The sequence below is a fragment of the Bombina bombina genome, chromosome 5 (genome assembly GCF_027579735.1).
Source record: "Bombina bombina isolate aBomBom1 chromosome 5, aBomBom1.pri, whole genome shotgun sequence".
Taxonomy (NCBI): domain Eukaryota; kingdom Metazoa; phylum Chordata; class Amphibia; order Anura; family Bombinatoridae; genus Bombina; species Bombina bombina.
Window position 1 is genome coordinate 1,053,093,199 of NC_069503.1, and position 27,631 is coordinate 1,053,120,829.

The 27,631-nt window shown below is 40.0% G+C and overlaps 1 protein-coding gene across 1 annotated transcript in view; it reads right to left on the reverse strand.

Annotated features, from left to right (window-relative positions):
* The window catches only part of MRPL13 (mitochondrial ribosomal protein L13), a 236,538-nt gene that overhangs the window by 143,962 nt on the left and 64,945 nt on the right, over positions 1–27,631 (reverse strand). The window contains exon 3 of the mRNA XM_053715324.1: positions 23,067–23,160. Within this exon, the coding sequence (XP_053571299.1) occupies positions 23,067–23,160 (94 nt within the window). The remainder of the gene's footprint in view (positions 1–23,066; positions 23,161–27,631) is intronic.

Genomic DNA, 27,631 nt, shown 5'->3' on the forward strand with positions numbered 1-27,631 from the left:
AAACGGAACACCTTGAAGAACTTTAAGAACTAAGTTTAAGCTCCACGGCGGAGCAACAGTCTTAAACACAGGCTTAATCCTAGCCAAAGCCTGACAAAAAGCCTGAACGTCTGGAACATCTGCCAGACGTTTGTGTAACAGAATAGACAGAGCAGAAATCTGTCCCTTTAATGAACTAGCAGATAAACCCTTTTCTAAACCCTCTTGTAGAAAGGACAAAATCCTAGGAATCCTAACTTTACTCCATGAGTAACTCTTGGATTCACACCAATATAAGTATTTACGTCATATTTTATGGTAAATTTTTCTGGTAACAGGTTTCCGAGCCTGTATTAAGGTATCAATAACTGACTCCGAGAAGCCACGCTTTGATAGAATCAAGCGTTCAATCTCCATGCAGTCAGCCTCAGAGAAATTAGATCTGGATGGTTGAAAGGACCCTGAATTAGAAGGTCCTGTCTCAGAGGTAGAGACCATGGTGGACAGGACGACATGCCCACTAGATCTGCATACCAGGTCCTGCGTGGCCACGCAGGTGCTATTAGAATCACTGATGCTCTCTCCTGTTTGATCTTGGCAATCAGCCGAGGAAGCAGCGGAAATAGTGGAAACACATAAGCCATGTTGAAAACCCAAGGGGCTGCTAGAGCATCTATCAGCGCCGCTCCCGGGTCCCTGGACCTGGATCCGTAGCAAGGAAGTTTGGCATTCTGTCGAGAAGCCATGAGATCCAGTTCCAGTTTGCCCTAACGATGAATTAGTTGAGCAAAGACCTCTGGATGAAGTTCCCACTCCCCCGGATGAAAAGTCTGACGACTTAGGAAGTCCGCCTCCCAGTTCTCCACGCCTGGGATATAGATCGCCGACAGGTGGCAAGAGTTGGACTCTGCCCAGCGAATTATCTTTGATACTTCCAACATCGCTAGGGAACTCCTGGTTCCCCCTTGATGGTTGATGTAAGCCACAGTCGTGATATTGTCCGACTGAAATCTGATGAACCTCAGTGTTGCCAACTGAGGCCAAGCTAGAAGAGCATTGAATATCGTTCTTAATTCCAGAATATTTATTGGGAGGAGTTTCTCCTCCTGAGTCCACAATCCCTGAGCCTTCAGGGAGTTCCAGACTGCGCCCCAACCAAGAAGGCTGGCATCTGTTGTTACAATCGTCCAATCTGGCCTGCGAAAGGTCATCCCTTTGGACAGATGGAGTCGAGAAAGCCACCAGAGAAGAGAATCCCTGGTCTCTTGATCCAGATTTATTAGAGGGGACAAATCTGAGTAATCCCCATTCCACTGACTGAGCATGCATAATTGCAGCGGTCTGAGATGCAGGCACGCAAATGGTACTATGTCCATTGCTGCTACCATTAAGCCGATTACTTCCATGCACTGGGCTACTGACGGGTGTGGAATGGAATGAAGGGCACGGCAAGCATTTAGAAGTTTTGATAACCTGGCCTCCGTCAGGTAAATTTTCATCTCTACAGAATCTATAAGAGTCCCTAAGAAGGGAACCCTTGTGAGTGGTAATAGAGAACTCTTTTCCACGTTCACCTTCCACCCATGCGACCTCAGAAATGCCAGAACTATCTCTGTATGAGACTTGGCAGTTTGAAAACTTGACGCTTGTATCAGAATGTCGTCTAGGTACGGAGCCACCGCTATGCCTCGCGGTCTTAGTACCGCCAGAAGTGAGCCCAGAGCCTTTGTAAAGATTCTTGGGGCCGTAGCTAACCCGAAGGGAAGAGCTACAAACTGGTAATGCCTGTCTAGGAAGGCAAATCTTAGATACCGATAATGATCCTTGTGAATCGGTATGTGAAGGTAGGCATCCTTTAAGTCCACTGTGGTCACGTACTGACCCTCTTGGATCATGGGTAGGATGGTTCGAATAGTTTCCATTTTGAATGATGGAACTCTTATTAACTTGTTTAGGATCTTTAAGTCCAAGATTGGTCTGAAGGTTCCCTCTTTCTTGGGAACCACAAACAGATTTGAATAAAATCCTTGCCCTTGTTCCGTCCGCGGAACTGGGTGGATCACCCCCATTAATAAGAGGTCTTGTACACAGCGTAGAAACGCCTCTTTCTTTATTTGGTTTGCTGATAACCTTGAAAGATGAAATCTCCCTTGTGGAGGAGAAGCTTTGAAGTCCAGAAGATATCCCTGAGATATGATCTCCAACGCCCAGGGATCCTGGACATCTCTTGCCCAAGCTTGGGCGAAGAGAGAAAGTCTGCCCCCCACTAGATCCGTTTCCGGACAGGGGGCCCTTACTTTATGCTGTCTTAGGGGCAGCAGCAGGTTTTCTGGCCTGCTTGCCCTTGTTCCAGGACTGGTTGCTTTTCCAACCCTGTCTGTAACGAGTAGCAGTCCCTTCCTGTTTTGGAGCGGAGGAAGTGGATGCTGCTCCTGCCTTGAAATTACGAAAGGCACGAAAATTAGACTGTTTGGCCTTTGATTTGGCCCTGTCCTGAGGAAGGGAGTGACCCTTACCTCCAGTAATGTCAGCAATAATTTCTTTCAAGCCGGGCCCGAATAAGGTTTGCCCTTTGAAAGGAATATTAAGCAATTTAGATTTAGAAGTTACATCTGCTGACCAGGATTTAAGCCATAGCGCTCTGCGCGCCTGGATGGCGAATCCGGAGTTCTTAGCCGTTAGTTTGGTTAAATGCACCACGGCATCCGAAACAAATGCATTAGCTAGCTTAAGGGCTTTAAGCTTGTTCATAATCTCATCCAATGGTGCTGTGCGAATAGCCTCTTCCAGAGACTCAAACCAGAATGCCGCCGCAGCAGTGACGGGCGCAATGCATGCAAGGGGCTGTAATATAAAACCTTGTTGAACAAACATTTTCTTAAGGTAACCTTCTAATTTTTTATCCATTGGATCTGAGAAGGCACAACTATCCTCCACCGGGATAGTGGTACGCTTGGCTAAAGTAGAAACTGCTCCCTCTACCTTAGGGACCGTCTGCCATAAGTCTCGTGTGGTGGCGTCTATTGGGAACATTTTTCTAAATATCGGAGGAGGGGAAAAAGGCACACCGGGTCTATCCCACTCCTTGCTAATAATCTCTGTAAGCCTTTTAGGTATAGGAAAAACACACACCGGTACCGCTTAGTATTTATCCAGCCTACATAATTTCTCTGGGATTGCCACCGTGTCGCAATCATTCAGAGCCGCTAACACCTCCCCTAGCAATACACGGAGGTTCTCAAGCTTAAATTTAAAATTTGAAATTTCTGAATCCGGTCTCCCCGGATCAGATCCGTCACCCACAGAATGAAGCTCTCCGTCCTCATGTTCTGCAAATTGTGACGCAGTATCGGACATGGCTCTCGTGTCATCGGAGTGCTCTGTCCTAAACCCAGAGCTATCGCGCTTGCCTCTTAACTCAGGCAAATTAGATAATACTTCTTTCATAACATTAGCCATATCATGCAAAGTGATTTGTAAGGGCCTTGATGAACTTGGCGCCACAATCTCACGCACCTCCTGAGCGGGAGGCGAAGGTACTGACACGTGAGGAGAGTTAGACGGCATAACTTCCCCCTCGATGTCTGGTGATAATTTCTTTACCGGTAAAGACTGACTTTTATTTAAAGTAACATCAATACAATTGGTACACAAATTTCTATTGGGCTCCACATTGGCTTTTAAACATAATGAACAAGTAGATTCATCTGTATCAGACATGTTTAACAGACTAGCAATGAAGGCTAGCAAGCTTGGAAAAAAACTTTCAGTGAATTTACAAGCAATATGAAAAAACGCAGCAGCGCTTTTAAAAACACAAAAAAACTGTCACAGTTGAAATAACAATGAACTAATTCAGTTATAGCCAACAATTTTAACAGTAAATGTATGAATTTAGCAGAGGATTGCACCCACTAGCAAACGGATGATTAACCCCTCAATACCCACAACCGGATAATCAATTTTAGATTTAACGTTTTTCTCACAGTCAAACACACTGTCACAGGTCTGCTGTGACTGATTACCTCCCTCAAAAATGAATTTTGAAGACCCCTGAGCTCTCTGGAGACGTCCTGGATCAAGGAGGAAAAGGCAGGAAGACTGTGCTAGAATTTTATCTGCGCAACAAGGCGCTAAAAAAGGCCCCTCCCACTCATATTACAACAGTGGGAGACCTGTTACAACGGTTTCTATGCAGAAATAAACGTTAGCCATGTGGAAAAAAATCATGCCCAAAAAGATTTATCACCAAAGTACCTCACAAAACGAATAACATGCCAGTAAACGTTTTAAAAACAACTTTTCCAGTGTTATGTAAAGTTATCACTAAGCCTGCTACCAGTCGCTTCTACTGCAGTTAAGGCTTATACATTTATTTCAGTATTAACAGTATTTTCTCAGTCAAATTCTAGTCCCTAGAAAATAACTCAACTGCGCATACATTGAACAGCCTGATACCAGTCGCTACTGCATTAAAGGCTGTACTTACATCATATGGGTAACAGCAGTGTTTTCTTAGTCAATTCCATTCCTAGAAAATATTATACTGCACATACCTCATTTGCGGAGGACCCCGCATGCTATTCCCTTTTCTGAAGTTGCCCCTCCTCAGAATGTGCGAGAACAGCCAGTGGATCTTAGTTACGTCTGCTAAGATCATAGAAAACGCAGGCAGATTTTCTTCTTCTAAATACTGGCTGAGAGAAAAAACAGCACACTCCGGTGCCATTTTAAAATAACAAACTTTTGATTGAAGAATTAAGTAAAAAACTCCTGTCTCCTCTCACAACCTCCTTTGTTGAGACTTGCAAGAGAATGACTGGATATGACATGTGAGGGGAGGAGTTATATAGCAGCTCTGCTTGGGTGATCCTCTTGCAACTTCCTGTTGGGAAGAGATATAATCCCATAAGTAATGGATGACCCGTGGACTGACTACACTTAACAAGAGAAATGTATGTGTGGAGGAAAAAAATGGCACAACAACAAAACCTCATCCCAACTGTGAAGCATGGTGGAGGGAGCATCATAGTTTGGCGCTGCTTTGTTGGCTCAGAGCCTGAATGACTTGCAATCATTGAGGGGACAATGAATTCTAAAGTATATTAAGAGATTTTACAGGACAGTGTAAGGGACGCAGTCCATGACCTCAAGCATAAAGAAGCATGAAAACCAAAATTTTAACCCCTTAATACCCAATTGTTTAACCCTTTAACAACATGTCACTTGTAGTTAAGGGATTGTCTGGGTATAATAGCTCGGGTCTTCCCTCACTCGTTCCTGAAGGCTTGCTAAAATAGTGTGGGCATGCTGCTGGCAACTAGAACACGTTATTGAAAGACCAGAGATGTACAAGGTACGTTCACTGGTCATTAAGGGGTTAAACAACTTACAATTTACTTTATCAACTTTGCTTTATTCTCTTGGTAGCCTTCATTAAAGGAGCAGCAATGCACTTCTGGTGACTAGCTGTACACACTGGGTTAACCAATGACAAGAGCATATATGTGCAGTCACCAATCAGCAGCTAGCCCCGAAGGCAGAACTTTTTTTACTTTCTGCAATGAGATTTCTTTCAGTAAAAAAATATCTGCAGGCCATTTTGAAATAAAATTCAATTTTACATTAGCCAGTTACACTAAAGCACCAGCTCATTTGCAATATGTTGATTAACTGGTAAAAAGCATTTTTTTTAAAGTTTTAAAATATCTCGGCAGCAGTTTAAAATTGCATTGAAAATTAGCTGAATAGAAAAAACATAATTTATGTAAGAACTTACCTGATAAATTCATTTCTTTCATATTAGCAAGAGTCCATGAGCTAGTGACGTATGGGATATACATTCCTACCAGGAGGGGCAAAGTTTCCCAAACCTCAAAATGCCTATAAATACACCCCTCACCACACCCACAATTCAGTTTAACGAATAGCCAAGAAGTGGGGTGATAAAAAAGTGCGAAAGCATATAAAATAAGGAATTGGAATAATTGTGCTTTATACAAAATCATAACCACCACAAAAAAAGGGCGGGCCTCATGGACTCTTGCTAATATGAAAGAAATGAATTTATCAGGTAAGTTCTTACATAAATTATGTTTTCTTTCATGTAATTAGCAAGAGTCCATGAGCTAGTGACGTATGGGATAATGACTACCCAAGATGTGGATCTTTCCACACAAGAGTCACTAGAGAGGGAGGGATAAAATAAAGACAGCCAATTCCTGCTGAAAATAATCCACACCCAAAATAAAGTTTAACGAAAAACATAAGCAGAAGATTCAAACTGAAACCGCTGCCTGAAGTACTTTTCTACCAAAAACTGCTTCAGAAGAAGAAAATACATCAAAATGGTAGAATTTAGTAAAAGTATGCAAAGAGGACCAAGTTGCTGCTTTGCAGATCTGGTCAACCGAAGCTTCATTCCTAAACGCCCAGGAAGTAGAAACTGACCTAGTAGAATGAGCCGTAATTCTCTGAGGCGGAGTTTTACCCGACTCAACATAGGCAAGATGAATTAAAGATTTCAACCAAGATGCCAAAGAAATGGCAGAAGCTTTCTGGCCTTTTCTAGAACCGGAAAAGATAACAAATAGACTAGAAGTCTTACGGAAAGATTTCGTAGCTTCAACATAATATTTCAAAGCTCTAACAACATCCAAAGAATGCAACGATTTTTCCTTAGAATTCTTAGGATTAGGACATAATGAAGGAACCACAATTTCTCTACTAATGTTGTTGGAATTCACAACTTTAGGTAAAAATTCAAAAGAAGTTCGCAACACCGCCTTATCCTGATGAAAAATCAGAAAAGGAGACTCACAAGAAAGAGCAGATAATTCAGAAACTCTTCTGGCAGAAGAGATGGCCAAAAGGAACAAAACTTTCCAAGAAAGTAATTTAATGTCCAATGAATGCATAGGTTCAAACGGAGGAGCTTGAAGAGCTCCCAGAACCAAATTCAAACTCCAAGGAGGAGAAATTGACTTAATGACAGGTTTTATACGAACCAAAGCTTGTACAAAACAATGAATATCAGGAAGAATAGCAATCTTTCTGTGAAAAAGAACAGAAAGAGCAGAGATTTGTCCTTTCAAAGAACTTGCGGACAAACCCTTATCTAAACCATCCTGAAGAAACTGTAAAATTCTCGGTATTCTAAAAGAATGCCAAGAAAAATGATGAGAAAGACACCAAGAAATATAAGTCTTCCAGACTCTATAATATATCTCTCGAGATACAGATTTACGAGCCTGTAACATAGTATTAATTACAGAGTCAGAGAAACCTCTTTGACCAAGAATCAAGCATTCAATCTCCATACCTTTAAATTTAAGGATTTCAGATCCTGATGGAAAAAGGGACCTTGTGACAGAAGGTCTGGTCTTAACGGAAGAGTCCACGGTTGGCAAGAGGCCATCCGGACAAGATCCGCATACCAAAACCTGTGAGGCCATGCCGGAGCTACCAGCAGAACAAACGAGCATTCCTTCAGAATCTTGGAGATTACTCTTGGAAGAAGAACTAGAGGCGGAAAGATATAGGCAGGATGATACTTCCAAGGAAGTGATAATGCATCCACTGCCTCCGCCTGAGGATCCCGGGATCTGGACAGATACCTGGGAAGTTTCTTGTTTAGATGGGACGCAATCAGATCTATTTCTGGAAGTTCCCACATTTGAACAATCTGAAGAAATACCTCTGGGTGAAGAGACCATTCGCCCGGATGCAACGTTTGGCGACTGAGATAATCCGCTTCCCAATTGTCTATACCTGGGATATGAACCGCAGAGATTAGACAGGAGCTGGATTCCGCCCAAACCAAAATTCGAGATACTTCTTTCATAGCCAGAGGACTGTGAGTCCCTTCTTAATGATTGATGTATGCCACAGTTGTGACATTGTCTGTCTGAAAACAAATGAACGATTCTCTCTTCAGAAGAGGCCAAAACTGAAGAGCTCTGAAAATTGCACGGAGTTCCAAAATATTGATCGGTAATCTCACCTCCTGAGATTCCCAAACTCCTTGTGCCGTCAGAGATCCCCACACAGCTCCCCAACCCGTGAGACTTGCATCTGTTGAAATTACAGTCCAGGTCGGAAGCACAAAAGAAGCCCCCTGAATTAAACAATGGTGATCTGTCCACCATGTTAGAGAGTGTCGAACAATCGGTTTTAAAGATATTGTTTGAGATATCTTCGTGTAATCCTTGCACCATTGCTTCAGCATACAGAGCTGAAGAGGTCGCATGTGAAAACGAGCAAAGGGGATCGCGTCCGATGCAGCAGTCATAAGACCTAGAATTTCCATGCATAAGGCTACCGAAGGGAATGATTGTGACTGAAGGTTTCGACAAGCTGCAATCAATTTTAGACGTCTCTTGTCTGTTAAAGACAGAGTCATGGACACTGAATCCATCTGGAAACCCAGAAAGGTTACCCTTGTCTGAGGAATCAAAGAACTTTTTGGTAAATTGATCCTCCAACCATGATCTTGAAGAAACAACACAAGTCGATTCGTATGAGATTCTGCTAAATGTAAAGACTGAGCAAGTACCAAGATATCGTCCAAATAAGGAAATACCACAATACCCTGTTCTCTGATTACAGACAGAAGGGCACCGAGAACCTTTGTAAAAATTATTGGAGCTGTAGCTAGGCCAAACGGCAGAGCCACAAACTGGTAATGCTTGTCCAGAAAAGAGAATCTCAGGAACTGATAATGATCTGGATGAATCGGAATATGCAGATATGCATCCTGTAAATCTATTGTGGACATATAATTCCCTTGCTGAACAAAAGGCAAGATAGTCCTTACAGTTACCATTTTGAACGTTGGTATCCGTACATAACGATTCAATATTTTTAGATCCAGAACTGGTCTGAAGGAATTCTCCTTCTTTGGTACAATGAAGAGATTTGAATAAAACCCCATCCCCTGTTCCGGAACTGGAACTGGCATAATTACTCCAGTCAACTCTAGATCTGAAACACATTTCAGAAATGCTTGAGCTTTTACTGGATTTACTGGGACACGGGAAAGAAAAAATCTCTTTGCAGGAGGTCTCATCTTGAAACCAATTCTGTACCCTTCTGAAACAATGTTCTGAATCCAAAGATTGTGAACAGAATTGATCCAAATTTCCTTGAAAAAACGTAACCTGCCCCCTACCAGCTGAGCTGGAATGAGGGCCGCACCTTCATGTGGACTTAGAAGCAGGCTTTGCCTTTCTAGCTGGCTTGGATTTATTCCAGACTGGAGATGGTTTCCAAACTGAAACTGCTCCTGAGGATGAAGGATCAGGCTTTTGTTCTTTGTTGAAACGAAAGGAACGAAAACGATTATTAGCCCTACTTTTACCTTTAGATTTTTTATCCTGTGGTAAAAAAGTTCCTTTCCCACCAGTAACAGTTGAAATGATGGAATCCAACTGAGAACCAAATAATTTGTTACCCTGGAAAGAAATAGAAAGTAAAGTTGATTTAGAAGCCATATCAGCATTCCAAGTTTTAAGCCATAAAGCTCTTCTAGCTAAAATAGCTAGAGACATAAACCTGACATCAACTCTGATAATATCAAAAATGGCATCACAGATAAAATTATTAGCATGCTGAAGAAGAATAATAATAATATCATGAGAATCACGATGTGTTACTTGTTGCGCTAAAGTTTCCAACCAAAAAGTTGAAGCTGCAGCAACATCAGCCAAAGATATAGCAGGTCTAAGAAGATTACCTGAACACAGATAAGCTTTTCTTAGAAAGGACTCAATTTTCCTATCTAGAGGATCCTTAAACGAAGTACCATCTGACGTAGGAATAGTAGTACGTTTAGCAAGGGTAGAAATAGCCCCATCAACTTTAGGGATTTTGTCCCAAAATTCCAATCTGTCAGACGGCACAGGATATAAATGCTTAAAACGTTTAGAAGGAGTAAATGAATTACCCAATTTATCCCATTCTTTGGAAATTACTGCAGAAATAGCATTAGGAACAGGAAAAACTTCTGGAATAACCACAGGAGCTTTAAATACCTTATCCAAACGTTTAGAATTAGTATCAAGAGGACCAGAATCCTCTATTTCTAAAGCAATTAGTACTTCTTTAAGTAAAGAACGAATAAATTCCATTTTAAATAAATATGAAGATTTATCAGCATCAACCTCAGAGACAGAATCCTCTGAACCAGAGGAGTCATCAGAATCAGAATGATGATGTTCATTTAAAAATTCATCTGTAGAGAGAGAAGTTTTAAAAGATTTTTTACGTTTACTAGAAGGAGAAATAACAGACATAGCCTTCTTTATGGATTCAGAAACAAAATCTCTTATATTATCAGGAACATTCTGCACCTTAGATGTTGAAGGAACTGCAACAGGCAATGGTACTTTACTAAAGGAAATATTATCTGCTTTAACAAGTTTGTCATGACAATCAATACAAACAACAGCTGGAGAAATAGCTACCAAAAGTTTACAGCAGATACACTTAGCTTTGGTAGATTCAGCACTTGACAGCGATTTTCCTGTAGTATCTTCTGACTCAGATGCAACGTGAGACATCTTGTAATATGTAAGAGAAAAAACAACATATATATAAAGCAAAATTGATCAAATTCCTTAAATGACAGTTTCAGGAATGGGAAAAAATGCCAAAGAACAAGCTTCTAGCAACCAGAAGCAATGAAAAATGAGACTTAAATAATGTGGAGACAAAAGCGACGCCCATATTTTTTCGCGCCAAATAAGACGCCCACATTATTTGGCGCCTAAATGCTTTTGGCGCCAAAAATGACGCCACATCCGGAACGCCGACATTTTTGGCGCGAAAATAACGTCAAAAAATGACGTAACTTCCGGCGACACGTATGACGCCGGAAACGGAAATAGAATTTTTGCGCAAAAAAAGTCCGCGCCAAGAATGACGCAATAAAATGAAGCATTTTCAGCCCCCGCGAGCCTAACAGCCCACAGGGAAGAGTCAAATTTTTGAAGGTAAGAAAAAATGGTCAAATCAAAATGCATTATCCCAAATATGAAACTGACTGTCTGAAAATAAGGAAAGTTGAACATTCTGAGTCAAGGCAAATAAATGTTTGAATACATATATTTAGAACTTTATAAACAAAGTGCCCAACCATAGCTTGGAGTGTCACAGAAAATAAGACTTACTTACCCCAGGACACTCATCTACATATAGCAGATAGCCAAACCAGTACTGAAACGAGAATCAGCAGAGGTAATGGTATATATAAGAGTATATCGTCGACCTGAAAAGGGAGGTAAGAGATGAATCTCTACGACCGATAACAGAGAACCTATGAAATAGACCCCGTAGAAGGAGATCACTGCATTCAAATAGGCAATACTCTCCTCACATCCCTCTGACATTCACTGCACGCTGAGAGGAAAACCGGGCTCCAACTTGCTGCGGAGCGCATATCAACGTAGAATCTAGCACAAACTTACTTCACCACCTCCATCGGAGGCAAAGTTTGTAAAACTGAATTGTGGGTGTGGTGAGGGGTGTATTTATAGGCATTTTGAGGTTTGGGAAACTTTGCCCCTCCTGGTAGGAATGTATATCCCATACGTCAATAGCTCATGGACTCTTGCTAATTACATGAAAGAAAGAAATGTTTTTGTTTTAAAGGGACACAAAACAAGTTGGGATAGAGACAAAATATAATAATATATACTTAAATTACTTTACCTGCAAATTTATACTGCAGTGCCTCAACATTAACCCTTTTTTTTTAAGTTTGCGAATTGTAGAGCTCTAACATTTCTAACACTTTCTAACACTTCTAGGAGCATGCCTAGTTAACTAATTTTGCTTATTTTTGAAAATTTTAAAATAATTGCCAGCAATTTTTAAACATTTTTTTATGCAAACTATTTCTTAGCATGTTTTATGGAACTTAAATTAAAAAACAAAAACAACTCCCCCCCCCCAAAAAAAAAACAAAAAACTGTTTCCTTTGCTCTTAGTCTAACAACACATAAAATATAAGGTTTAAATAGTGCATTGCTCACAAGAATGTCTTACATTCAGGAGTCACAGCTTTGCAGACTGGGAACCGATTTGCAGGAAGAAATGGTGCAAAATTCACTCTCAACATTTTGCTAGTCTTATAAGCAGCTACAGAAATGTTTGGTGGAGGTTTTTCCTGCTAAAGGAGGATCTTTAAATCACTAAATTTAAGCGTTCACTTATTTTTTTCCAGCCTGCACTGTGAACAATTACTACGTCTTCAATAAAAAATTGAAAAGTACAACAGTTTATGTGTTATTTGTTTAGTCAGATTGTGTTTGTCTTAATTGTGACTTTGATGAAGACCAGACCAGATTTTATGAATAATCAATACAAAACTCCAGTACTGGGTTCACAAAATTATTGCTACTGTACTTTAGTTATTTATTTGCATGCTAAAGATCTTATCCAATTGAGCGAATATCTTTTGATGCATATGCACATGCTCAGTATGAGCTGGAGTCACAGAAAGTGTGCATATAAAAAGGATGTGCATGCTCGGATAATGGATATATATATTGGAAATGTTTTTTAATTGCATGCTTTATTTGAATTATGAAACTTTATTTTTTACTTTAGTTGCCCTTTAACAAATTTGTTTAAAAACACTTTGGAACTTGTGCCCTCTGTACCAAGCTATAATCCTGATTTCCATGCTGCTTCTTTGCACTTAGTGACAGTGGGTTCCTGTGCATAATTCAAAGTAGTAAAACAGTCTCCATAACTTACAAAAAATAAACATATATTGCAGGCTTAAAATGTAATCACTTGTTTCTTTCATGTAATTGGCAAGAGTCCATGAGCTAGTGATGTATGGGATATACAATCCTACCAGGAGGGGCAAAGTTTCCCAAACCTCACAATAAATACACCCCTGACCACACCCACAATTCAGTTTTACAAACTTTACCTCCTATGGAGGTGGTGAAGTAAGTTTGTGCTTGATTTTATTCTGCGATATGCGCTTCTCAGCATTTTGAAGCCAGATTCCTCTCAGAGTACAGTGAATGTCAGAAGGATGTAAAGGGAGTATCACCTATTGAATTCTATGGTTTTCCTTGCGGTAAATCTTTTTCATAGGTTCTCTGTTATCGGTCGTAGAGATTCATCTTCTACCTCCCTTTTCAGATCGACGATATACTCTCATATTTTATTACCTCTACTGATAACTGTTTTAGTACTGGTTTGGCTATCTGCTATATGTGGATGGGTGTCTTTCGGTAAGTATGTTTTTTATTACTTAAGACACTCTCAGCTATGGTTTGGCACTTTATGTATTAACATAAAGTTCTAAATATATGTATTGAACTTATATTTGCCATGAGTCAGGTTTATGTATATTTCCTTTTGCAGACTATCAGTTTCATATTTGGGAAAAAAACATATTTAGGAAAATATTTTTCTTACCTGGGGTATAGTCTTTTTTCAAATTGACTGCTTTTTCATTAAATTTTTGTGGGCAAAATTAGGCTCGCAAGGTCGCAAAATGCTGATGTTTATTGCGTCATTTCTTGGCGCGAGATTTTTTTGGCACGAAGGTACGTCCAGTGATGCAAAATCATCTTAGTTGACGCCGAGTTTCCTTGCACAAGGTTGTGTCTGCAATGATGCGAGAGTTTCATTTTCGGATGTTGTTAGTACCAAAAATTTTCATTTTGCGTTGTGCATCATACTCGGCGCCAAATAATTTCATTAATTAAAACCCCATTCCTATATGCCTCTTGCCTTTTTTCTATGTCAGAGGGCTATGTTGTTTGCATTTTTTTCCCATTCCTGAAACTGCCATATAAGGAAATTGATCATTTTTCTTTATATGTTGTTTTTTCTCTTACATTTGCAAGATGTCTCAATCTGATCCTGTCTCAGAAAACACTGCTGGAACCCTGCTGCCTGATAACAGTTCTACCAAAGCTAAGTGTATTTGTTGTAAATTTGTGGAGATTATATCTCCAGCTGTGGTATGTAATAGTTGTCATGATAAGCTTTTACATGCAGAGAATGTATCCATCAGTAATAGTACACTGCCTGTTGTTCCTTCAACATCTAATGTACATGATATGCCTGTGAATATAAAAGATTTTATTGCTGATGCGATTCAGAAGGCTTTGTCTGCTATCCCGCCTTCTAATAAACGTAAAAGGTCTTTTAAAACTTCTCATAAAGTTGATGAAGTTTCAAATGACCGACAACGTACTGCTGAATTATCCTCCTCTGATGAGGATCTATCTGGTTCAGAAGATCCTTCCTCAGATATTGACACTGACAAATGTACTTATTTATTTAAAATGGAGTATATTCGTTCCTTGTTAAAAGCGGTGTTGATTACGTTGGATGTTGAGGAAACTAGTCCTCTTGATACTCAAACTAGTAAACATTTAAATTCTGTTTATAAACCTCCTGTGGTTACTCCAGAGGTTTTTCCAGTTCCTGATGCTATTTCTGATATGATTTCTAAGGAATGGAATAGGCCTGGTACTTCTTTTATCCCTTCTTCAAGGTTTAAAAAATTGTATCCTTTGCCAGTAGTTAGATTGGAGTTTTGGGAAAAGATCCCCAAAGTTGATGGGGCTATTTCTACTCTTGCCAAACGTACTACTATTCCTATGGAAGATAGTGCTTCCTTTAAGGACCCTTTAGATAGGAAACTTGAATCTTATCTAAGGAAAGCTTATTTATATTCTGGCTATCTTCTCAGGCCTACCATTTCTATGGCTGATGTTGCAGCTGCATCGACTTTTTGGTTGGAAAGTTTAGCGCAACAGGAAATGGATCCTGATTTGTCTAGCATTGTTCGCTTCTTTCAACATGCTAATCATTTAATCTGTGATGCCATTTTTGATATCATCAAAATTGATGTTAAATCTATGTCTTTAGCTATTTTAGCTAGAAGAGCTTTGTGGCTCAAATATTGGAATGCTGACATGGTATCTAAGTCTAGATTACTCTCTCTTTCTTTCCAAGGTAATAATTTATTTGGTTCTCAGTTGAATTCTATTATTTCAACTGTCACTAGGGGAAGGGAGTTTTTTTGCCTCAGGATAAAAGACCTAAGGGTAAATCTAAAGCTTCTAACTGTTTTCGTTCCTTTCGACAAAATAAGGAACAGAAACCTAATCCTTCCCCCAAAGAATCTGGTTCCAATTGGAAACCTTCTTCAAATTGGAGAAAATCCAAGCCGTTTAAGAAACCAAAGCCAGCCCCCAAGTCTGCATGAAGGTGCGGCCCTCATTCTAGCTCAGCTGGTAGGGGGCAGATTAAGATTCTTCTAAAACATTTGGGCAGATTCTGTCCAAAATCAATGGATTCAGAGTATTGTCTCTCAAGGGTACTGAATAGGATTCAGTCCGAGTAAGACCTCCTGCGAGAAGATTTTTTCTTTCACACATCCCAGCAAATCCAGTAAAAGTTCAGGCTTTTCTGAAGTGTGTTTCAGACCTGGAGCTTTCAGGGGTAATCATACCAGTTCTGTTTCAGGAACAGGGTCTGGGGTTTTATTCAAATCTATTCACTGTCCCAAAGAAAGAAAATTCATTCAGGCCAGTTCTGGATCTGAAAATTTTTAATCATTTTGTAAGAGTGCCAACTTTCAAAATGGTGACTTATAAGGACTATTCTGCCTTTTGTTCAGCAAGGGCATTATATGTCCACGATAGACTTGCAGGATGCATATCTTTATATTCCGATTCATCCAGACCACTATCCGTTTCTGAGATTCTCTTTTCTAGACAAGCATTACCAATTTGTCGCTCTTCCATTTGGCCTAGCGACAGCTCCAAGAATCTTTTCAAAGGTTCTTGGTGCCCTACTCTCTGTAAGCAGAGAACGGGGTATTGCGGTGTTTCCTTATTTGGACAATATCTTGGTACTAGCTCAGTCTTTACATTCTGCAGAATCTCACACAAATCAACTAGTGTTGTTTCTTCAAAGACATGGTTGGAGGATCAATTTACGAAAAAGTTCCTTGATTCCTCAGACAAGGGTCACCGTTTTAGGTTTTCAGAAAGATTCAGTGTCCATGACTCTGTCTCTAACAGACAAGAAGGCGACTCCTAGTGTGGAATTAGTAAGCAGAGTGTGAACCCACCAGCTTTACCCTTCAGAGATATACTCACAAAGTATAGAGCACACTGTAGTGCTAATGAAGCAAGCTGGGTATATTAAAAGTGGCCCAGCGCACATACCACTCCGGTGAAAGATGGTCCAATGTATTCAGAAGGTTCAGATAAAAAATTCAGGAGACTCCAGATATATATAAAAAACACTTTATATAAAAATATAACAGTGTACAATAAAAATCAGTAGAATTCGCTACGCGTTTCTCAGAGCTACCACTCTGTTTCCTCAGGCATAACTTGCTGGTGGGTTCACACTCTGGTGGGTTCACACTCTGCTTACTAATTCCACACTAGGAGTCGCCCTCTGTATATCTTCTTACTTTTCAGATGATTTTGGAAATCTACTAAGAGGAGCTGCCCTAGCATTCTAATGCACAGTCAACTGGGACACTGATAAGTTTCCAGACTGCTTATCTAGGCATTATCTTTGCCTTCACTACATGTGAGTACAAAATCTATATCTCATTCTATTTATCCTTATATATACTGGCTACACTAGGAGGCGCCCTTTCTTTTTTTGTTTCATTTGTCTAACAGACAAGAGACGATTAAAACTGTCAAATGGTACAGGGGAAAGAGAAATGGGTTGGGTGTGTACACTATTTTACGTCATATAGATTGACAAAATATTAGTCCACATACTGCATTATGTCAAATGATATGGTGAATGGTGAGGCTGTTCCCCTTCATCACCCCCACTATTCAGTTCCCTGGGGTTGCACAAACAGACATCTGTAGGTAAATAATGAAATCCAAAAAATGACTCACCACTCTGGGGTTCTGTGTAAACAAATGCCTTGACGGCTTGGATGCCGTGAACGTGTACAATGGAATCCTCCTGTAATATATTCACCTTCCTCTAGTAGATGCCAGGGTATCCTCTGTCCCTCCTGGGCACCTCTTGCCGGTGCTCTGCAGTCTTCACAAAATCCCCAAAGTAGGGAACAATCTGAATGCAGTAATAAAGCCTTACCTCCACAGTTAACCCCAAATCCTGTGCTCACTGTTGGCCATGTAAAATTCAAACTGCAAAAGGATTTTACAGGAGCACCAGAAAAATGGGTAAAATATAAATGCTTTATTGAAATTCAATAGGGTTTCATAACCCCTGGGTAAGAATACAGAAATATATAAACAGATGAGAAAAAGGTTGACCGGTTTTGGCTACTGCCTTACTCCTAGCCTGCTTCAGCATGATTAAAACTGGTTTCAGCTTGTCGGAACCTTCAGTCTCAATCATTCCCTTCAGTAGCTATGTGCATGGAAGTTTTAGGTCTCATGACTGCAGCATCAGACGCGATCCCCTTTGCTCGTTTTCATATGAGACCGCTCCAGCTTTGTATGCTGAATCAATGGTGCAGGGATTATACAAATATATCACAATTAATATCCTTAAATCTCAATGTTCGTCAATCTCTGACTTGGTGGTTAGATCACCATCGTATAGTTCAAGGGGCCTCTTTTGTTCATCCAACCTGGACTGTGATCACAACAGATGCAAGTCTTTCAGGTTGGGGAGCTGTCTGGGGATCTCTGACAGCACAAGGGGTTTGGAAATCTCAAGAGGTGAGGTTACCAATCAATATTTTAGAACTCCATGCTATTTTCAGGGCTCTTCAGGTTTGGCCTCTGTTGAAGAAAGAACCGTTCATTTGTTTTCAGACAGACAATATCACAACTGTGGCATATGTCAATCATCAGGGTGGGACTCACAGTCCCCAAGCTATGAAAGAAGTATCTCCGATACTTGCTTGGGCGGAATCCAGCTCCTGTCTAATTTCTGCAGTTCATATCCCAGGTGTAGACAATTGGGTAGCGGATTATCTCAGCCGTCAGACTTTACATCCGGCGGAGTGGTCGCTCCATCCAGATGTGTTTTCTCAGATTGTTCAGATGTGGGGTTTTCCAGAAATAGATCTGATGGCTTCCCATCTAAACAAGAAACTTCCCAGGTACCTGTCAAGGTCCAGGGATCCTCAGGTGGAGGCGGTGGACGCGTTAGCAATTCCTTGGTGTTACCAACCTGCTTATATCTTCCCGCCTCTACTACTTCTTCCAAGAGTGATCTCCAAGATCATCATGGAACAATCATTTGTGTTGCTGGTAGCTCCAGCATGGCCTCACAGTTTTTGGTATGCGGATCTTGTTCGGATGTCCAGTTGCCAACCTTGGCCACTTCCTTTAAAACCAGACCTTCTGTTTCAAGGTCCATTTTTCCATCAGGATCTCAAATCATTAAATTTGAAGGTAAGGAAATTGAACACCTAGTGCTTAATTATAGAGGTTTCTCTGACTCAGTGTGATATACCTTTAAGGTATATCCCCGCCCATATCTATCATCAACCTATTTAAGGAGCTCATTCACATGTCTACCTTGCCTGAAAATTTAAGCATATGTTATGCTAGTTAAGTCCTTACTTGTTTATTTCTAGTATATCTCTTCAGGTCTACTTTGATTATTTACTGACAGGTTACTTCTACCTGTTGGCACTCAATAACCAATTACTACCAAAGCGTGTCTTTGAACTTTCTTGCTAAACGTCTCTTTTGTTCACTTCCTGCTTAGCCAATATCGGTTACCTTTCTTTTGGATCACTCCGCATCAGTAACAGGACGGATCTCCATCCTCCGGCGTTCCGGAAGTCAGCCACACTCACACTGGACTCTAAACCGAGCAGTACAGTATCTATCTGGGTTATTCTCCAATTCAAGGTACCACACTACTAAAGTTATTAATTCTGTATTGTATATATTTTCATCTTAGCCTCCACACATTGCTTGAGAGTAAAACAGCCTGTTATCATATTTATGCAGTATTTGATAAACTGCAACTTTGCTACTAACCTGTGTCACTTCTAACTCTGCTTGCTTGCAAATTCACCTAACTACCAACTGCATTATATTTTGTGGAACCAAGACGTTATATTCTGGATTATTGCTGATTCCCTGAAAATACGCAGATATATTGTGGAGTGAATGAACATTGTATATATTTTACTGAGATTGTATGTGTGAGTGTGTGAAGAAACAATTTACCATATTGGATGATACTATCATCTTTAAACTGGGATTAAAGCTTACTGAACATTTCTAAATAAGAGGGACATAAGCTTGGATCAGTTTAACCCTTTAATCTCTGAAGCTATCAGGATACTTATCATTTCTAATCATCCTATTGGATCTGACATATATCTGTATGTTCATTTATTCTCCAGTTGGATACTATAATTACTTAAATTAGTATTCATGAACATTATTCTGTATACAATCTATCTGAGGATAATTTGAGCTATACCCTCATTTCTTTGAATTCTTCTTCAGTAATTTGTCTCTCTGTATATTCCCCAGTTAACAAAGCTATTGTCATCTGGTGGATACTAATTAAGAGATACACTACCTACTAGGTGATTAAATTTCATGGTAAACTTAAATATTTGGGATAACAGCTCACGTGTATCTCACACTCAGTGATTAATACTATGTTACAGGCTCGTAAATCTGTTTCTAGGAATATTTATTATCGAGTTTGGAAGACTTATTTTCATGGTGTTCTTGTCATAAATTCTCCTGGCATTCTTTAGAATTCCTAGAACTTTACAGTTTCTTCAGGATGGTTTAGATAAAGGTTTGTCTGCAAGTTCCTTGAAGGGACAAATCTCTGTTCTGTTTTATTTCACAGAAAGATTGCTAAGCTTCCTGATATTCACTGTTTTGTACAGGCTTTGGTTCGTATCAAGCCTGTCATTAAATCAATTTCTCCTCCTTGGAGTCTTAATTTGGTTTTGAAGGCTTTACAGGCTCCTCCGTTTGAGCTTATGCATGTTCCTTTTGGCCATCTCTTCTGCTAGAAGAGTTTCCGAATTATCTGCTCTTTCTTGTCAATCTCCTTTTCTGATTTTCCATCAGGATAAGGCAATTTTGCAGACGTCATTTAAAGTTCTACCGAAGGTTGTGAATTCTAGCAAAATTAATAGAGAAATTGTTGTTCCTCCTTTGTGTCCTAATCCTAAGAATTCTTTGGAGAGATTCTTACATTCTTTGGATGTTGTAAGAGCTTTGAAATATTATGTTGAAACTACTAAAGATTTCTAGTCTATTTGTTATCTTTTTTGGTTCTAGGAAAGGTCAGAAGGCTTCTGCCATTTCCTTGGCATCTTGGTTAAAGCTTTTGATTCATCAGGCTTATTTGCAGTCAGGTCAGGCCCTGCCTCAGATAATTATAGCTCATTCTACTAGATCAGTCTCCACTTCGTGGGCTTTTAAGAATGAAGCTTCAGTTGATCAGATTTGCAAAGCAGCAACTTGGTCTTCTTTGCATACATTTACTAAATTCTACCGTTTTGATGTATTTGCTTCTTCAGAAGCAGTTTTTGGTAGAAAAGTTTTTCAGGCAGCTGTTTCAGTTTGATTCCTCTTATTATGTTTAAGTTTTTTCTTTTCATTTATGAGAATAAACTTATATTTTGGGTTGTGGATTGATTTTTTCAGCGGAAAATGGCTGTTATTATTTTTATCCCTCTCTCTCTAGTGACTCTTCTGTGGAGTTCCACACCTTGGTTATTACTATCCCATACGTCACTAGCTCATGGACTCTTGCCAATTAAATGAAAGAAAACATAATTTATGTAAGAACTTACCTGATAAATTAATTTCTTTCATATTGGCAAGAGTCCATGAGACCCACCCTTTTTATGGTGGTTATGATTTTTTGAATAAAGCACACTTATTTCCAAATTCCTTTTTTTGATGCTTTTTACTCCTTTCTTTATCACCCCACTACTTGGCTATTCGTTAAACTGAATTGTGGGTGTGGTGAGGGGTGTATTTATAGGCATTTTGAGGTTTGGGAAACTTTGCCCCTCCTGGTAAGACTGTATATCCCATACGTCACTAGCTCATGGACTCTTGCCAATATGAAAGAAATTAATTTATTAGGTAAGTTCTTACATAAATTATGTTTTTGCAATATGCTTCTTTCTTTAAGACAACATGCCAGTTTGTTCATTTATATATTTTATCTCTTTGTTATTTACTCACATAAAACACGTTTTCATTATTAACATATTGTTTACATCTGCTGTCTAACTGACAAAGACCATTATAATGTAAGAACTGCATGATTTATAGAGGGTTGAACACATAGGTAGAGTCCTGCCTTAAAGCATCAATAATTCCAGCGCATGACATGGCCAGTGAGTCAATTAGGGGCTGCCGTTGCACATAGCCTCGAATCACCATCCACTTCCTGCTCAGAAGCAGCCACGTTTACATGTGTTTAAGGAAACGCAATTACATTACAAGGAGGAGTTGGAAATGCTTAAAGGGACATAAAACCCAAATTTTTTCTTTCATGATGTGGATAGAACATAAAAATGTAAAAGACTTTCTAATTTTCTTTTATGATCAAATTGTCTTTGTTTTCTTGTTATCCTTTGTTGAAAAGCAGGAAGGTAGGCTCAGGAGTGTGCACGTGTCTGCAGCACTATATAGCAGCAGTTTTGCAACAATGTTATACATTAGCAGGGGCACTAGATGGCAGCACTATTTCCTGTTGTGTAGTGCTTCAGGCATGTGCACGCTACCTACCTAGGTATCTTTTCAACAAAGAATAACATGAGAATGAAATAAATTTGATAATAGAAGTAAATTGGAAACTTTTAAAAAAATTGTATTCTCTATCTGAATCATGATCGAAATTTTTTGAGTTTAAAGGGATAGGAAAATCAATATTAAACTTGCATGATTCAGATAGAGCAAGTCGTTTTAAGACGCTTTAAAATTCACTTCTATTTTCAAATATGCTTAATTCTCTTAGAATCCCTTGTTAAAAAATGAATACACACATATCATACACTAGTGGGAGCTGCTGCAAATTGGTGCCTGCACACATTTGTCTCTTGTGATTGGCTAATTAGATATTTTCAGCTTCCTGTCAGTAGTGCAATGCTGTCCCTTCAGCAATGGTATAACAAGAGAATGAAGAAAATTTTATAATAGAATTAAATTGGAAAATTGTTTAAAATTGTATGTTCTATCTGAATCATAAAATAAATTTTTGGGTTTACTATCCCTTTAATGTCCCTTTACATTTGTAGCCAGTTTGAAATACAGCACATTGTAAAAAAGTAACAGTTTGATCTCATATAACAGGTGTCTGCTGAAGTATATGTAACAACCCGAGTGACTTTTAAATCATTTTTATTGTTTTTATAAATGTAATTGTTTTGTATCAAATAAACCTTTGATAAAGCAAGTTGCAGTTATCCAGAGAAATCATTATCGAGCCTAATACGTAGAGCTATGTGTAAGCAAATGTGTGAGTAGCCAGCTGTAAGCAGTGTGGGGAATTTCAACTAAACCGAGTTACACTATGCTATATTTTATATTTCTTTGAGGATACCACCTTGGAAATTTAAAGCCAGACACAAATTTAAAGACATAAAGAAAGATACAATAAAGGACACAGAGTGTTTACTTATTTTTGTTTTTTAAATTTATATATAAGATCATATTTTCTTTTTTGTTTATATATTTTTATATATATATATATATAAAAAAATGTGTGACTTTTTTTAGCACCATACATGTGTTTAACCCCATTGCAAAGGTTAAACACATAGTAATATAGAATCACTGATGCAAATAGGAGATGCACTAATGAATTCTAGTACGTAATGTTTGCTTCAGATCTTAAGCCCTACAGCTTGCTGATAATTTGTGCTTCTCTTACATTACTAATGCTGAAAGTTCTATGGTATCACTTGTTGATTGTGATAGGTTTCAGAAACAGGATACGGACAGCTAAGGACGGTTTGCAAGAAGAAACAAGAAGCAAGTTCTTTATATGATTTACTGTAGCAAATACTTCCCAAATCCTGTTACATGGTACAGATAGACATAAAATCGGATTATGAGCCATATAAACACTTATAATCCACTTACCCAGTGTGTGAAGAATAAACTTTCTGTTCCCATTTATTTCCAGAGAAAGCAATGTGTCTAGTATTTATGACAACAACATGGTCTCCACTATCGCCTGTACATTAAAAGATATAAAAATGGTTAGGAACAAAACGTATTTGCATGCATGAACAAAAGTAGTGGCTAAAGCATCAGGCTGCGAGTAACAAATTGAAAATGGATGATTAACCCTTTGCCAGTAGCACACAAACCCTACAGATTAAATTCCAGACTTGGGGTTAATAGTCTTTACCCATCCAATGCTTAGCACTGAAGTATTTTAGGATCAACTCTGTGGGGGAGAGACACCATGTTCCTGAGATTTGGGACACAGTAGAGACCCATGACATGTCATAGCAAATTACTGGGCACCAGGTACTATTTTATTTTTTATCCCCCTTTACCAAGCATCCTATTAGCAATTATTAGGATAACTGCTATGGTATAATCAAAAGGATAAGTACATAAAAGCAGCTCTTTCAAATCTCATGCAAGATAAACATATTCATCTCATCTACATTTAGTGATGGTAAATTCTAGTGTTTGTAAAACGCTAGGATTTACCATTGGAACAAATAAAGGGGACTGTCAGTCATGAAGTATAAATTACTTCATGGTGAAAACATAATTTATGCTTACCTGATAAATTCCTTTCTCCTGTAGTGTGGTCAGTCCACGGGTCATCATTACTTCTGGGATATTAACTCCTCCCCAACAGGAAGTGCAAGAGGATCACCCAAGCAGAGCTGCTATATAGCTCCTCCCCTCTACGTCACACCCAGTCATTCGACCGAGAACCAACGAGAAAGGAGAAGCTAAAGGGTGCAGTGGTGACTGGAGTATAATTTAAAAATTTAGACCTGCCATAAAAAACAGGGCGGGCCGTGGACTGACCACACTACAGGAGAAAGGAATTTATCAGGTAAGCATAAATTATGTTTTCTCCTGTTAAGTGTGGTCAGTCCACGGGTCATCATTACTTCTGGGATACCAATACCAAAGCTAAAGTACACGGATGACGGGAGGGACAGGCAGGATCTTTATACGGAAGGAACCACTGCCTGAAGAACCTTTCTCCCAAAACCAGCCTCCGAAGAAGCAAAAGTGTCAAATTTGTAAAATTTGGAAAAAGTATGAAGAGAAGACCAAGTTGCAGCCTTGCAAATCTGTTCAACAGAAGCCTCATTCTTAAAGGCCCAAGTGGAAGCCACAGCTCTAGTAGAATGAGCTGTAATTCTTTCAGGAGGCTGCTGTCCAGCAGTCTCATAAGCTAAACGTATTATGCTACGAAGCCAAAAAGAGAGAGAGGTAGCAGAAGCTTTTTGACCTCTCCTCTGTCCAGAATAAACGACAAACAGGGAAGAAGTTTGTCGAAAATCTTTAGTTGCCTGTAAATAAAATTTCAGGGCACAGACTACATCTAGATTGTGTAGAAGTCGTTCCTTCTTTGAAGAAGGATTAGGACACAATGATGGAACAACAATCTCTTGATTGATATTCCTGTTAGTGACCACCTTAGGTAAGAACCCAGGTTTAGTACGCAGAACTACCTTGTCTGAATGAAAAATCAGATAAGGAGAATCACAATGTAAGGCCGATAACTCAGAGACTCTTCGAGCCGAGGAAATAGCCATTAAAAACAGAACTTTCCAAGATAACAATTTGATATCAATGGAATGAAGGGGTTCAAACGGAACACCCTGTAAAACGTTAAGAACTAAGTTTAAACTCCATGGTGGAGCAACAGTTTTAAACACAGGCTTAATCCTGACCAAAGCCTGACAAAAAGCCTGAACGTCTGGAACTTCTGACAGACGTTTGTGTTAAAGAATGGACAGAGCTGAGATCTGTCCCTTTAAGGAACTAGCGGATAAACCCTTTTCTAAACCTTCTTGTAGAAAAGACAATATCCTAGGAATCCTAACTTTACTCCATGAGTAACTCTTGGATTCGCACCAATGTAAGTATTTACGCCATATTTTATGGTAAATCTTTCTGGTAACAGGCTTCCTAGCCTGTATTAAGGTATCAATTACTGACTCAGAAAATCCACGTTTTGATAAAATCAAGCGTTCAATTTCCAAGCAGTCAGCTTCAGAGAAATTAGATTTTGATGTTTGAAGGGACCCTGGATCAGAATGTCCTGTCTCAGAGGCAGAGACCAAGGTGGACAGGATGACATGTCCACTAGATCTGCATACCAAGTCCTGCGTGGCCACGCGGGCGCTATTAGAATCACCGATGCTCTCTCCTGTTTGATTCTGGCAATCAATCGAGGAAGCATCGGGAAGGGTGGAAACACATAAGCCATCCCGAAGGTCCAAGGTGCTGTCAAAGCATCTACCAGGACCGCTCCCGGATCCCTGGATCTGGACCCGTAATAAGGAAGCTTGGCGTTCTGTCGAGACGCCATGAGATCTATCTCTGGTTTGCCCCAACGTCGAAGTATTTGGGCAAAGACCTCCGGATGAAGTTCCCACTCCCCCGGATGAAAAGTCTGACGACTTAGGAAATCCGCCTCCCAGTTCTCCACTCCCGGGATGTGGATTGCTGACAGGTGGAAAGAGTGAGACTCTGCCCAGCGAATTATCTTTGATACTCCCATCATCGCTAGGGAGCTTCTTGTCCCTCCTTGATGGTTGATGTAAGCTACAGTCGTGATGTTGTCCGACTGAAACCTGATGAACCCCCGAGTTGTTAACTGGGGCCAAGCCAGAAGGGCATTGAGAACTGCTCTCAATTCCAGAATGTTTATTGGAAGGAGACTCTCCTCCTGAGTCCATGATCCCTGAGCCTTCAGAGAATTCCAGACAGCGCCCCAACCTAGTAGGCTGGCGTCTGTTGTTACAATTGTCCAATCTGGCCTACTGAATGGCATCCCCCTGGACAGATGTGGCCGAGAAAGCCACCATAGAAGAGAATTTCTGGTCTCTTGATCCAGATTCAGAGTAGGGGACAAATCTGAGTAATCCCCATTCCACTGACTTAGCATGCACAATTGCAGCGGTCTGAGATGCAGGCGTGCAAAGGGTACTATGTCCATTGCCGCTACCATTAAGCCGATTACCTCCATGCATTGAGCCACTGACGGGTGTTGAATGGAATGAAGGACACGGCAAGCATTTTGAAGCTTCGTTAACCTGTCTTCTGTCAGGTAGATCTTCATTTCTACAGAATCTATAAGAGTCCCCAAGAAGGGAACTCTTGTGAGTGGAAAGAGAGAACTCTTCTTTTCGTTCACCTTCCACCCATGCGACCTTAGAAATGCCAGTACTAACTCTGTATGAGACTTGGCAGTTTGAAAGCTTGAAGCTTGTATCAGGATGTCGTCTAGGTAGGGAGCTACCGAAATTCCTTGCGGTCTTAGTACCGCCAGAAGAGCGCCCAGAACCTTTGTGAAGATTCTTGGAGCCGTAGCCAATCCGAATGGAAGAGCTACAAACTGGTAATGCCGGTCTAGGAAGGCAAACCTTAGATACCGGTAATGATCTTTGTGAATCGGTATGTGAAGGTAAGCGTCCTTTAAATCCACTGTGGTCATGTACTGACCCTTTTGGATCATGGGTAAGATTGTCCGAATAGTTTCCATCTTGAACGATGGAACTCTTAGGAATTTGTTTAGGATCTTTAAATCCAAGATTGGTCTGAAGGTTCCTTCTTTCTTGGGAACCACAAACAGATTTGAGTAAAACCCTTGTCCGTGTTCCGACCGCGGAACCGGGTGGATCACTCCCATTTGTAAGAGATCTTGTACACAGCGTAGAAACGCCTCTTTCTTTATTTGGTCTGTTGACAACCTTGAAAGATGAAATCTCCCTTTTGGGGGAGAAGTTTTGAAGTCCAGAAGATATCCCTGAGATATGATCTCTAAAGCCCAGGGATCCTGGACATCTCTTGCCCAAGCCTGGGCGAAGAGAGAAAGTCTGCCCCCCACTAGATCCGTTCCCGGATCGGGGGCCCTCAATTCATGCTGTCTTAGGGGCAGCAGCAGGTTTTCTGGCCTGCTTGCCCTTGTTCCAGGACTGGTTAGGTCTCCAGCCTTGTCTGTAGCGAGCAACAGCTCCTTCCTGTTTTGGAGCAGAGGAAGTTGATGCTGCTCCTGCCTTGAAATTACGAAAGGTACGAAAATTAGACTGTCTAGCCCTAGGTTTGGCTCTGTCTTGAGGCAGGGCATGGCCTTTACCTCCTGTAATGTCAGCGATAATTTCTTTCAAACCGGGCCCGAATAAGGTCTGCCCTTTGAAAGGTATGTTAAGTAATTTAGATTTAGAAGTAACATCAGCTGACCAGGATTTTAGCCACAGTGCTCTGCGTGCCTGAATGGCGAATCCGGAATTCTTAGCCGTAAGTTTAGTTAAATGTACTACGGCATCTGAAACAAATGAATTAGCTAGCTTAAGGGTTTTAAGCTTATTTGAAATCTCATCTATAGTTATTGAGTCAAGAGTCTCTTCCAGAGACTCGGACCAAAAAGCGGCCGCAGCCGTAACAGACGCAATACATGCAAGGGGTTGTAATATAAAACCTTGTTGAACAAACATTTTCTT